The sequence below is a fragment of the Neovison vison genome, chromosome 9 (genome assembly GCF_020171115.1).
Source record: "Neovison vison isolate M4711 chromosome 9, ASM_NN_V1, whole genome shotgun sequence".
NCBI lineage: Eukaryota > Metazoa > Chordata > Mammalia > Carnivora > Mustelidae > Neogale > Neogale vison.
In genome coordinates this window covers 93,894,760-93,907,496 of record NC_058099.1, presented here as the reverse complement: position 1 = coordinate 93,907,496, position 12,737 = coordinate 93,894,760, and the positions used below count along the sequence as shown (strand labels likewise).

The 12,737-nt window shown below is 46.9% G+C and overlaps 1 protein-coding gene across 5 annotated transcripts in view; it reads right to left on the bottom strand.

The window, feature by feature from the left end:
- SMARCA2 (SWI/SNF related, matrix associated, actin dependent regulator of chromatin, subfamily a, member 2) overlaps positions 1-12,737 on the bottom strand; it is a 181,027-nt gene that overhangs the window by 92,487 nt on the left and 75,803 nt on the right. For all 5 annotated transcript variants that reach the window (XM_044265960.1, XM_044265965.1, XM_044265964.1 and 2 more), the window contains exons 20-23: positions 10,610-10,717; positions 9,908-9,994; positions 6,617-6,663; positions 4,294-4,460 (exon numbers count right to left, since the gene is read on the bottom strand). In XM_044265960.1, coding sequence (XP_044121895.1) covers positions 4,294-4,460; positions 6,617-6,663; positions 9,908-9,994; positions 10,610-10,717 — 409 coding nt within the window. The remainder of the gene's footprint in view (positions 1-4,293; positions 4,461-6,616; positions 6,664-9,907; positions 9,995-10,609; positions 10,718-12,737) is intronic.

Sequence of the window (12,737 nt, the reverse complement as noted above, 5' to 3'; positions counted from 1 at the left end):
ATGTCTCCGGATGGTTCCCAAACATCTGCTATACAAATATTATTTCCACGTGGTGTTCTTGTTTTAAAGATAAAAACACAAGAGCAACTTATTTCAGAGGATTAAAACATTGAGGTGAGGACAGTTTAGGAAATCATGTTACCCTGAGGATCAAATACCCAAACACGGGTTGGGGGGAGGGAGAGGGAGAGCTCTTCTTCCTGAGAATAAAAATGGTAAGTACCCTCCTGAGGAGGAGGGGAAAGAAAAAAAACAAGCCCAATTCCCCATATATAGCAAATGGGGATTAGGACCAAGGGGCTTTGGGGGTTCTCCTCATTAAACAAGGCAGCGGTTCTGGAGAGCTCATTTTGCTTTCTAAATGAGATTTCCAGTTGACCCACCTGGTCAAATCCTGCAGGGAGAAACAGCAGAGAGTTTAGGCTATTTTGGCCGCAGGGGGGTGGGGGGAGGGCACCAAATGTGCTGAGTGAGGTCTCCACTCTGTGGGGCTCTTTTTTTTTTATTTCTCTTTTCATTTCAGAGTTGGCTTTCTGAGACCACAGTGACCTGTTTGTTCGCGACCCTAATGGCCGACGAGCTCTGTGGTGTCGTGAAGCCGGCTGCTGCTGTCGTCTTGCCAGGTGCAGTCAGTAGAACAAAGTGACTCACGTGCAGTCACCGCTCACAGGATTTACCTCCGCCTTAAGCCAGAGGGAAAGTCACAGAAACAACGGCAACGGCAAAAACGTTTCCAAAGTGAAGGGAAGGAGGATGAAAATAACCCTAAAGGCAAAAGAAAGCACTGGAAAGCAAAAGAAACACCAAAAGGACTTGGTCAAAGGAGTTTTTCCTCCGCCCCATAACTCAAGCAGAGACCAACCGTGTGTCTGGTATGAATTCATGCTAAGTAGCTGGGATCGTGATGAAAAATCTATGATTAAATTACTTTTCATGCAAAAAACGAAGACCCTTCTAACGACGAGGTTCACAGGTTGCTGGGTTACCAATCCCATCAGTCACAAGTTCCCCAAGTCAAGATCTTTGCTCATCGTCAGCAATCTTGGGGAGAGCGCCTCAGGGCGACTCAGAGCGCTGTCGGTTTACCCCAGAGCAAATAAATGCTCCTGGTACGCGGCACATGACCTCGCACGCTCAGTAGGAGCGTTAGACTTCTGAGGTAGAACGTAACCAAGAACACAACTAATAGCAAAGTGCGATTGTGCTGAAAGTTGCAGAATGTGCCAGAAGGAACACGCTGCCAGGCTTTCATGATTACTAATTTTAACTTAGTTTCAGCTGCTTTGGGGAAATCTCGTCTTCTGGGATGTAGCTGCACCACTTGGTCTCCCTCAAAAATCTTTTCCAGGGAAAACAAAGACTATAACGGGATGGTGTGGCCAAATCTGTTCACGCAACCATAATCTTTGCAGGGGGGGGAAGAATCCGTTTAGCTGTCATTGAGTGATTTTTCCCCCCCACCCCGAGGTAAAAAATCTGAGACCTCAAATTCAGCCACGGAAATCTGAAGTCATTTTAGCAAACGGGGGAAGAGGCAGGTGGTTGGAGGCTGGGGCACCTGTGAGTGTGGAGACTGATCCGTTGCCCATCGATTCTCTCCGTCGCCTCCACAAAGGGCTGCTGTTTCTTGTGGGCAGAGCCTGTACTGTGTTCTCCACCGGTAACTTTTTGTTACGAAGCTTGTCTACCTGTTGTCTCCTCCCGCCTAACGGTGAGGGCCCTGATGACAGGAACACAGCGGTTCCATTCAGCTTGTACCTCGTTTCAATTCATCATTTTTAAAAATTCTGAGTAAGCTCGAAATCATTCTTGAAATGCTGCCACCAGGACAGCAGCCTGCATGGCCGGAGAGGGGACGTAGCTCCCTGGTCTGCTGAAACTGATTCTGAACTAAGCTGGCATCCGAGAGATCGAGGTTAGAACCTGGCTTCGCCGCTTGCGTCATGCGTAAGTTTGCGCGTGTCTCTAACTTACGCGTGTCTCTAAGCCTTTGTTTTCCCATCTGTGAAATGGGGATCCTATTCATACCTCGGTAAAAGGGGGCAGAAGTAGCTTGTTTGCTGAGAACGTTAGATCAGTAACGCACATGAAGCGCCCTGCTCGGTAGCCCACATGCAGCAGGCATCCCACCAACGTTACCTTTTATGACAATATTATTAGTAAATAATGTAGACGGTCCGCCAGCAACAGCAACCTGTGAAGGACACTCTCTCAAGCTGGCAGGAAAACAAGAGATTTGTTTCAAGGAAAGCACTTCCTGCCAGCTTCCCAGACTCGAATACTCCAAGGCTGCAATCCTCCAAGAGGGGAGAGGCTCCAAGAGGGGAGAGGCTACACAGTGAAACAGCAGCTAAGCAGGACGCCAGGATGCCCCTCCCCTGGGTAGCTGGGAAGGCGGGCTTGCCCTTCGGAAGGGTGCTGACCTTGCCCCTCCTGGAGAAGGGACGGGAGAATCAGGTCAAAGGACAAAGGACGAGACGCAGTGCGGGAGATTTGCCAAAAGAGACAGACTGTGGACGGCAGAACTGTGTCATGAAATCAAGAAGGAACATTGACTCGGCCGTGAGTCTGTCTACAGTGAGTTCGGAGGGGAGAGGTAAAAAGCTTTTTCAAAATCAAGTCCATCTGAGGCATAATTAGTTCAAAAATTAATAATACCCTAGGAGGTAGCCATACCCCCATGCCATAAAGAGAATTCATTTAAAAGATAAAATATAAAAAAATAAAAATAAATATAAAAAATAAATATAAATACATAGAAATATATATAATTAATATATTTATATTACGTAATATATCTACAAATTAAATAATATTAAATATATAGTTAAATATATAAATAAAATATATATAAATATAAATATTAAAAATAAAAGTAAAAGAGACAGGAGGGTAAGTCTGAGGTTGGTGTGTGTCCAGTTCTATCTAATTCGTGGCAACCAGCGGGACAGAATGTTGGACCGAATGTAAAACAAAACCTTTTATTTATTTATTTTTGGTTTTGTTTTTAGTTTTCATTTTTTTTTTTTTTTTTTTTAAAGGAGGCTCCACGCCCAGTGCAAAGCCAAACAAGGGGCTCAAACTCACGGCCCTGAGATCAAGACCCGAGCTTAGATCAGGAGTCGGAGGCTTCACCGACTGAGCCACCCGGGCGCCCGAAACAAAACCTTTTAAAGGAACATAAACTTTTCAATTTCCCACGTAGCCATAACTTGAAGATTGCATCAGACAAAACCAGACAGTAGTAACACCATTACTGTTCTGTGTGCAAGGGACTCCATAGGGTCCTGCCTGTAAACCTGCTCTTATTCCCACGCACTGCTCTTTGAAAGTGTTCTCCCCTTGCCACAACATGGGGAATTTGGTATCTTTCAGCCTCGAAAATATTAGGCCTGGTATACAAATCATACAGTACTTTTGGAAATAAATATCTCTAAATACATGTTTCCTTCCACTCATTCATTCATATATATATATATATATATATATATATATTTTTTTTATAATCTTACTCACTTGAGAGAGAGAGGCAGAGCAGGGGAGCAGCAGAGGGAGAGGGAGAAGCCGGCTCCCCACTGAGCAGGGAGCCCGATGTGGGGCTCGATCCTGGGACCTCGAGATCATGACCTGAGCCAAAGGCAGATGCTGAACCGAGTGCCCCCTCATTCATATTTTCTTACTGATTTTCAAAAAAGTGAAATACCAGGCAAATCAAGCAACTACTTCACATAGTTGTATAAAATCCAGGACACAATGGGGCCCTATCTCTTAATGCAGCATGGAGATATGTTCTACTTAGGAGAAGAAAGAAGCTTTAGCGATAATTCAGTATCATCTTAAATGAATAATTACAGTGTTACCAAAGAGAGGAAACACAGCCTTCATCCCTTTAAAATTAGCCTCAACAGAAAAAGCTCAGGGCTCATCAGAACATTCGGGAGGGTGCGTAGCTAACCCACCATCCCCAAAGCAGAGAGGGCTTTTAAATTTTAACTTAGTTTCTTTGAGTTCAATCGTGGCACTTATCAGTGCCTCTGAGTCCACTTGCGCTGGCTTGTCGCGGTTGGGGGGAGGGGGAGGCAAACAGCTGTGCCAGTGATTTCGGCTTATTTTAGGCTGGAGGATATAAAAAACGCTATCTGTCAAAGCTGCCCCTCACCCTGCTAGTTAACTCTCCAACAACTTCCCTCCTCCTGCCGGCTGGGGCTGGACCTAAGGGCCCCCTCACACCACCCCTCCCTCCCCCGCACGCCCCATGGCCTGGCTTCCAAGCCTGATCCCTTTGGGACTCACCATCAAGGCGAAGGTACAGGAAGTTCCGAAAAGCAAAGTAATCCTCCATGATGGTCATGAGGGACGTCATCTGGCAGAAAAGCAGCACGCGATGATTAGTTGCTCTCAGTTTTGGCAGAATACGATCAAGCAGCTCAAACTTTCCTGAGGCCCGATACAGCTCGGCCCTGAACCCAAAAAGGCAAAACCAGAAGACGGTGTTACTGCTGTCTTCTCCAAGGACCCAGGATAGCCTGAATGAATGTGTGGATATCCACCCCAGAGCGATGGGGGCAGGGCACGGAAGGAAAACACTTCTCTACAAAATCCACAAAGAGTACGTTCCAGATGCTACGTATGGGGACTGCAAAGAGAAGGAAATCCTTTCGTGTTCCTAATACTTTCACTCTCTGTCTCTCTCTCCCCCTCTCTTCATTCTCTCTCTCTCTTATGCACACACATAGTCGTGAATCTGTTATATTTCCTTAAATTGCTGCTTGGTAAGCTCGTCAAGTTACTAATTCAGGGCACTTAAGATGTGTCCAAATATTTCTTGAGCATCTACTACAACCTGCTGGGCACAATTCCAGGCACGTGTATAGGGATGGGAAAACAGAACCCCTGCCTTCCAAATGGCTAATTGCAAATTGTGATGAGCACTAAAGAGAAAAATAACAAGTTGCCATGAGACGACACATAGCAACACAGGACATCTTTAAATCAGAGCAGGGTTTGGCAAATTTAGGGCCTGGCCCGCTGCCTGTTTTTGTAAATAGAGTTTGACTGGCGCGTAGCCAGGCTCACAAAATTTCTGTTTTGTCTATGTAGTGGCTTTCATGCCACGCAATGGCAAAGCTAGGGCACAGACCTTTTGACCCACAAAGGCAAAAATATTTGAGATCTGGCCCTTTAGGGAAAAAAATTTCCTAGCCCTTGATGCAGGTGACCTTGATGAAGAGAGAACAATTGAGCAAAAACCTCAAACAATGAACAAGACAGCTGGCTAAAGAATGGGGGCTTGGAAGAGGAAGAGATTCCAGGAAGTGGGGAGAGTATGTGCAAAGGCCCCGTAGCATAAAAGAGGCTGGGGAGTCGGAGGAACTGAACATAAGCAACAGGGGAATTCTGGAGATGGGGGCAGAGAGGCAGCGGGTGTGCGGGATGGGGGGAGACAGAAGCCAGGGAACTCTTGAAGCCACACTGAGTGTGTTAGCTTTAAGTGCAACAGAAAGCCCCTGAAGGGTCTGAAACAGGGCAGTGGTGAGATCTGCCCCCTCTATATGTCACCATGTCCACTGTACAAATGGACTGGGGAGGGGACATGAGGTCTGGGTTATGCAGAAATTCCAATCACAGAGGGGATGGTGGGGGTGGTACCTGCTCTCGGAGTGTCAAGGAGCTAAAGCAGGGCCTTTGCTCCTTCATAATAAACTCCTCTCTTTTGTCAACAGGGATGTGATAAATTATTAAGACTTAATTGTCGGGTGGCTATGGCTGGCAGAACTCATCAGCGCACTCACTGGACACCACCACAACAGCTCATCAGCAACTGCGGGTAGCGTGCGCGTCTCTAACGGACATATTCTCACGTGCATCTTCCCTACCTCTGTCCCCTGCTCCGGGCCTGTAGTGCTACTATGCAACCCTGGCCCATCTCACAGCACCAGGCGTGGCCACGGGACCCGGAAGAGAGGGAGGCGAGCAGGAGCAGGACAGCCTCATGGCTCTGGTTCTAGATGGGTCCCAAGTCCTAGTTCTTAGCCCAGTGACACTGTCTGCCCTTGGGATCCAAGTGTGGCCCCCACATCCTAATAATCAATGTCCCCGGTACAAAACAGAGACTTTCTGTGAATGCAAGCATCTTTTCCGTTGTTGTTGTAAGGATGGCCACTGCTCACAAAAAAACCCACTTCCTGTACGGACCATACTTTGATGAACGTAAAGTCACACGTCTGTAGGGTGGATAAGACCTTTCCTCCCTACCACGCCCCTGTTAAGTATCAACTTGAAATTCAGTACGATCCATGGACTTTTGGCCCAAGCTACACTACTGGTTGTGAGTACAACTCTTCCAAGTTTCCACCGCATTTTTAGGACACGAGGTTACTATTAATTCTATTAAATGAGATCCATGTTCTTTGAATAGTGACTTGATCAAAGCATGCAGAAGTTAATGCCAGTGAAGTAAGAGAGGGCTAATACCACTTCGGTGAACAGCTCTGATGCTGAGGTGAGCGGTGGGCGCAGAAGGCTGGCAGTGTGTGAAAGGAAACACTGGGGCATGAAAAGTTTCGGGATGACCAACAAACCGTTTTTTGGAAGAAAGATAAATTTTAACATTTACCCATTGATGACCCCATTGGAATAGCCCAGGTGTTCAGCAAAGGATTCCTTTAAAAGAGAGAGGAGAAAAAAAAATGATTAAAAAAAAAACCCACCCAGATATGTAAAATTATCAATTTAATAATTATTCTTTTGGTGAAGTCATCCCATTTATTTCTAGAGAATAGTTAAATAAAATAATCAGTAAGTATGAAAATACTCCTTAGACGATGAACCAGAAATTCAAGGTCTTTGAAGGCAGACTTTGAATGCACATAAACATGTCCTGGAGGTCCCATAAGTCTCCAGAATCTCATAGAGACGTCACGGTCAGGTCACACATCAAACAGTGATTAAGCATCTACTGACCCAGGGCTGAGTCAGGCAGGTTGGGGGGGGATCCAGAAAGAACTGAACTATCTGTCCCCTAGGAGTTTCGAGTCTAGACTAGAGAGAGGGCCTAACAGAAGCAAATGAGGATTCAGACGGACACGGAAATACACTGCAAAAATATTTGACAGGACAAGTCACGGTGACTGTACACTATATTCTAACTCTGAATTTCGAGAAATCCCGACATCCCTCCATACTATGCTTTCCTCTGTTACACATACGGCCCTCAGTGGACACGCTGGCCGCTCCCTCAGGTGGCCGGGCTTCCGTCTTCAAAACACAGAACTTGAAATTTAAAATGAGAATTTTAGAATTTCAAATTGAATTTAAACTCCTGAATCATGTAATTCCTTCCTCACTGATCCTGTGGAAGAAATAAAGGACTGAAAATCCAGGCTGACTGGAGGGAACGGGCGACCATCTGTGGGGAAGGGAAGCATGTCACGCCTTCACACTAGCCGCCCGCTGTCTCCCTCCTCTGCTTCCTTTCCTTCCCTCAGCAGCAAAGCTTCTCCTCCCAGGGACCAGCTCTTTCCCTTTGAGCTTTCCTCTCACGTCTGCTCACTGCCCATCGTTTACGGTGGGCTCTGAAAGTCAACACCGACGGACAATGGCCAGAAACCCCAATCTGACTCCAAGAGCCATGCCCTCCCTCTTCACCTATAGCCACACCTTGCTACATTTTTGGGATCCATCCTGATCGCCTAAGCAGGACTATAAAAACCCGACAGTGGTACGTGCCTGTGCATGGTGATAAGTTTAGGGATTAGCATCGTTTTTTGTTGTTGTTGTTTGTTTTTTTAAAGATTTTACTTATTTATTTGAGAAAGAGAGGGAAAGAGAGCACAAGTAGGGGGAGCCACAGGCAGGGGCAGAGAGAGAAGCAGACTCCCCACCGAGCAGGGAGCCAGATGTGGGGCTCGATCCCGGGACCCCGAGATCATGATTTGGGTAGAAGGCCAACAATTAATGAGCCCCCCAGGCGTCCCAGGGATCGGCACCCTTTTATAAAAAAAGTCTTCATTTCCCTGGTTTGAAGGTCCCCAGGGAAACAGTGAGACCAGCTGGGAAAGGGGGCTTCTGGGCTGATTTCCTATGAACAGAGGTGACGTGCAAAGCATACAAAGACAGAGGCAAAATGCACACACCAGCCCTGAGCCAGAGCTGGGCCACGTGTGCCAAAGACTGGGTCTCATGGCTAGGAATACACTTCTGAAAGTTTTTATGTTCAAAACAAATTGCAAATCAGTCCGTCTCTCTACTGACGGCTATTTACAATGGAAATATGCAAGGAACAGAGGGCAGGTTACTTAGGCTCGGCTCCCCGTGTTCTCCAGACACAAGCCTGAGGACGGAAGGCTTCATCCCCCTTCTGACACGGTCTAGCACGTTTCAAAGGCTAATTTTTTGCATGACAACCAAAATGAAGTAAGACTGACACTTAATTTTCCTAACTTTAAAGTCCTCAAACCCTTCTATGAATCAGAAATCAAAATTGTTTTCGGGGACGAAGGGGATGGGACAGTGGGTGATGGGTTCACCTGCCCTGACACTGGTCACTTTCATCATTTGACCTTTTTTTTTTTTTGGTTCCCACCAGCCACAGACCAATATAGAGCTGCTACTAATTCATTGATACCTTCTACCTGTTTAATATACGTTACCAATTTTTAAGATGCTTCCTCTGTGATTTATATATTTTTGTTAAAGTTTCGCCTCTGCCAGTCCCATAGGCTATCAGCACGTGATGACAGGACAAGTGCACGGAAGTTTGGAGATGCAAAGGGATTTTCACCAGGTCATGGTTACAAAGTGGCCCAGGGACACAGCCTCCTTGTTGTACGTGGGATTCTCTTCACCCGAGTGTTTCAACAGTTATGACTTTCTGTGGGATTTTATTTTCGTTGCTGGTACTGCTGCTGTTGTCCACGGACTTCGGTGTAGAGCTTGTCTGCCTATGGACACCCTGCCCTCTGGATGTGGCGGCAACAGCCAGCTCAGGCTGGGACGGGTCCCCAGAGCAGGGAGGGGGCGTGCCGTGAAATACTCATCTGACAAGCGTGATGGCCCAAAATAAGGGAGGGGGAAAAAACTGTCGAAGTCAAGACTATTTCAAAGGCAGGTGTGTTTCAACTTGATTTTTATACTGTAATTATTAAAATTCTGGTTTCCCGGAACCTTCTTTTATGTCCCTTTTATTGAAGCAGGGCAGGCGCCGGAGGGCTCGCTCACGCACTGTGGCCAGGAGGCCCCACCACAACCCCATGTCTCAGCTGCTACACGGAACAGCGGGGGCTCCGGTGTGGCTCCTCTTCCCTTCTGCTCGGGTCAACGGCTCCCACGGAGCTGAAGTCCTGTCCATTTAGAAAGTTATTGACATGCCGTGAACAGGCCAGAAAATGTGCTTGCCCCTAAAAATAGCTTTGTGAGAACCTGAGTGTCAGGATAAAAGCCGTTATGTCGGGATGGAAGCCAGAAAGGAGAAAGGCAGATCTACGGAGCCAAACCACAGGCAGCGTCTGTTACAAAGAAAACACTTTGAGGACATCTTCCTCTCCAGTGGGTACAAACACGTCACCTTAGTATTTTTCATAGCCTCCTTCCTTCCGTGTCACAGCTCCTACTGGAACGAGGCTGTTCGCAGCATGTCCCCAGCCCACGGGACAAGCCCGAGCTTGCAGTGTCTCGTCGATGCTTCGAACTGTTGGTTCTAAAATTCCAGACGCCACCGCGCTCGGTGCCAGGGAGGTCGGGGAACCGGAATGTTCACGTGTGTCGATTCTCCTTGTTGAGCTTCAGAACACATCCTTCCGGCGTCCACACGCAACTTGACCCTCCTTCTTTTCTCCTTTTTAAAAAAGTGGTGTGACTAGGAACAGGGCAGGTGGGAGCAGAAGCACAGCGGAGAACGCGGACTTACCTCAATGTGCTGGAACATATAGGGGTGGTTGCAGATTTTTCTCAACTGCATGATGGTGTTCATGAGGGTCTTGGCACCTCCCTTCCCCTGAGGACGAGCGGGGGGAGCAAACACAGAACAAACAAATCGTTAATTGACCAGCTACCCCCATCTCTTAAATAGGAGGCGTTTACGAAAGGGCCAGAGGTCGTCTCCGTAACCTACGCCTGTGGGGGTCTGGAGGTCCTGTGCTATAAAAGTTTCTCAGTGACAGATACAACATCTTCCTCCTGACTAACTTATGCTACAGGAGGGAGTCACATCGAGTTGATGACTTGGTGACACGATCAACTGTTCCCCAGGATTCTGGGAAGACAGAAACATGGAACAGATAGATGCCCAGGGAGGGACACAGGATTTTAACACCTTCTAAGGTGCCCCCTGCCGACATTTAAGCAGAATATATTCCCTGCAGAATTGACATGAGCAGAGATAAAAGCTATTTTGGTGATACGGATGTACTCCACTATTCCTGCCCCGATGCAGTTAGCGATTAGGAGGTTATGAGGTTTCCTTTGGCAGCTACGGCAGCTAAGAAAAAGGCCCAGAAATACGGTTGAGTAGATCAGCAGGAGCAGGGATGCTTCCTGGGAGGATCTGACGTCACGGCCCAGGGAAGACAGACACACCCCAGGCTGCGTTGCGTCATCTTCTGAAATGTACCTTCTTATCTTTCTCCGAACCGTCTGTGAGGAGGATCCCTTTGGCTTGCATGTGGCGATAAAGAATTTTCTGCAGTGCGGACATGTCACACTTGATCACGTATTCCACCTGGGGGAGAGAAAACAGCGGGTGTGTTGGAGCAGGAGAGAGGAAGGGGCCTGTTCTGAGAAGACCGCGAGGACGTGGCAGTGGGCGGCAGTCCTGGAACTCTGTGGTCCCTCCGTTTCCCCTCCCTGATTCACGGAGTGGGGGGTGGCTGGGGGTGGCAGTGGAGACCGTGGTCATCACTGCTAAAGGGATCATAACGATGGGGGGACCTGCCAAAGGATGTATGTGATCAAGGGTCACGTCTTCTGAAATTTCTTGACTTGCTCCATATTTGAGAGAGAGAGAGAGAGAGAGAGAGAGAAGCTTACAAACTATTTAAATTCAAAGATGCTCAATATAATTTCCTTCTAGTATTTCTTCCACTGCCCAGTATACCCCCTTTGATATAAGTGAAAAACACTGACTATCCCATATCCCAAGGCTTGCTCTGTAAGACATTTTTTTAAAAAGATTTTATTTATTTATTTGACAGAGAGAGATCACAAGTGGACAGACAGGCAGGCAGAGAGAGAAAGAGAGGGAAGCAGGCTTCCTGCTGAGCAGAGAGCCCGATGCGGGACCCGATCCTAGGACCCTGAGATCATGACCTGAGCCGAAGGTGGCAGCTTAACCCACTGAGCCACCCAAAAGCCTCTATAAGACGCTGTTGATAATTTATTTATTTGACAGAGAGAGAAAGAGAGAAAGAGAACAAGTAGGCAGAGTGGCAGGCAGAGGGAGAGGGAGAAGCAGCTCCCCGATAAGCTAGGAGCCTGATGTGGTCCTCGATCCCAGGACCCCAGGATTATGAACCTGAGCAGAAGGCAGATGGCTAACCAACTGAGTCACCCAGTAACCCCTGTAAGATAATTTTTTCAATGGTCACAGGCAGCAACCCCCAGTATTAATCCACAAGTGAGAGCTGTAACAGCCCTAGGTTGGCTGCCACTGACCTCTGCTTTTCAGAGACAAGAGACTACTTCCTGTGCGGATGGCAGGTGGGAACTGGATGCAACTTTATGACTACCTCAAGAAGGCAAAGAAAGCCTCGTGGGCTTCCAGTTGGACTATCAAAAAAAAAAAAAAAAGGAGAAAAAAATCCGATTTAAAACAGTTAAAGGGAATTCACGTGCCCTTGGCTTAGCACACACCTGCAATACTTCTAGAAGGTTCTTAATGCATAAATCTGCCTTGATTATTTCCCAGTATTATTTTCTTTATTAAAAAAATCCCTAGAATACAAATGTGCAATTTTCATAATAAACATCAGATGAATGCCTAGAAATCTGCAGAATGTGATTAAAAGTAAATCAGCAAGCTGCCTAATGTTTAATAAACTGATTAAAAATGATCAGGTTATTTTCAGCTCCAAGGGCCAGGGCGAGTAGGTCACAGATGAAGAGAAGTTGAATATTCATTCAATTGTGGCTTCAGAAGGAACCTGTCGGGCCAGATGGAACCGCAATTAATAGCCTTTCGCCACTTGTTTTGATGCACCAAAGACTGGAGAAAGGGTCCTTTGCAGAAAAGTTAAGGAAAGCAGGTGACCTTTTATACACTTGTTTTTGTTTCTAATGACCTTGGCCAGAGGGGAAAAAACAGAAATCTCCAAGTTTAATAAATAAGAACGCACTTGCTCCAGGCTTTCTGTTCCAGATGCCTGATCATGTCCTATTTTTAAAGTACTTCGACTTTTTCGAGAGCTGTTCACTCTCAAAATGAAATCTGATCACGGTGAAGAAGAGCTTTGGACAACTTCAGACGCAACCAGTAGGAGCATAAAAATGGCACCAAGGCAGGCGCCAGGATGGCTCAGTCAGTTGAGCGTCTGACTCTTGATTTCGGCCCAGGTCATGATCTTGGGGTCGTGGGATCAAGCCCCACATTGGGTTCTGTGCTCAGTATGGAGTCTGCAGGACTCTTTCCCTCTGCCCCTCCCTCTCTCTAAAATAAGTACATAAATCTTAAAAAAAAAAAAAATGGCCCCAAGGGTTAATATCACTGAGCTCCTTCTGTTGACCAGGACCTACACGGAGTGCTT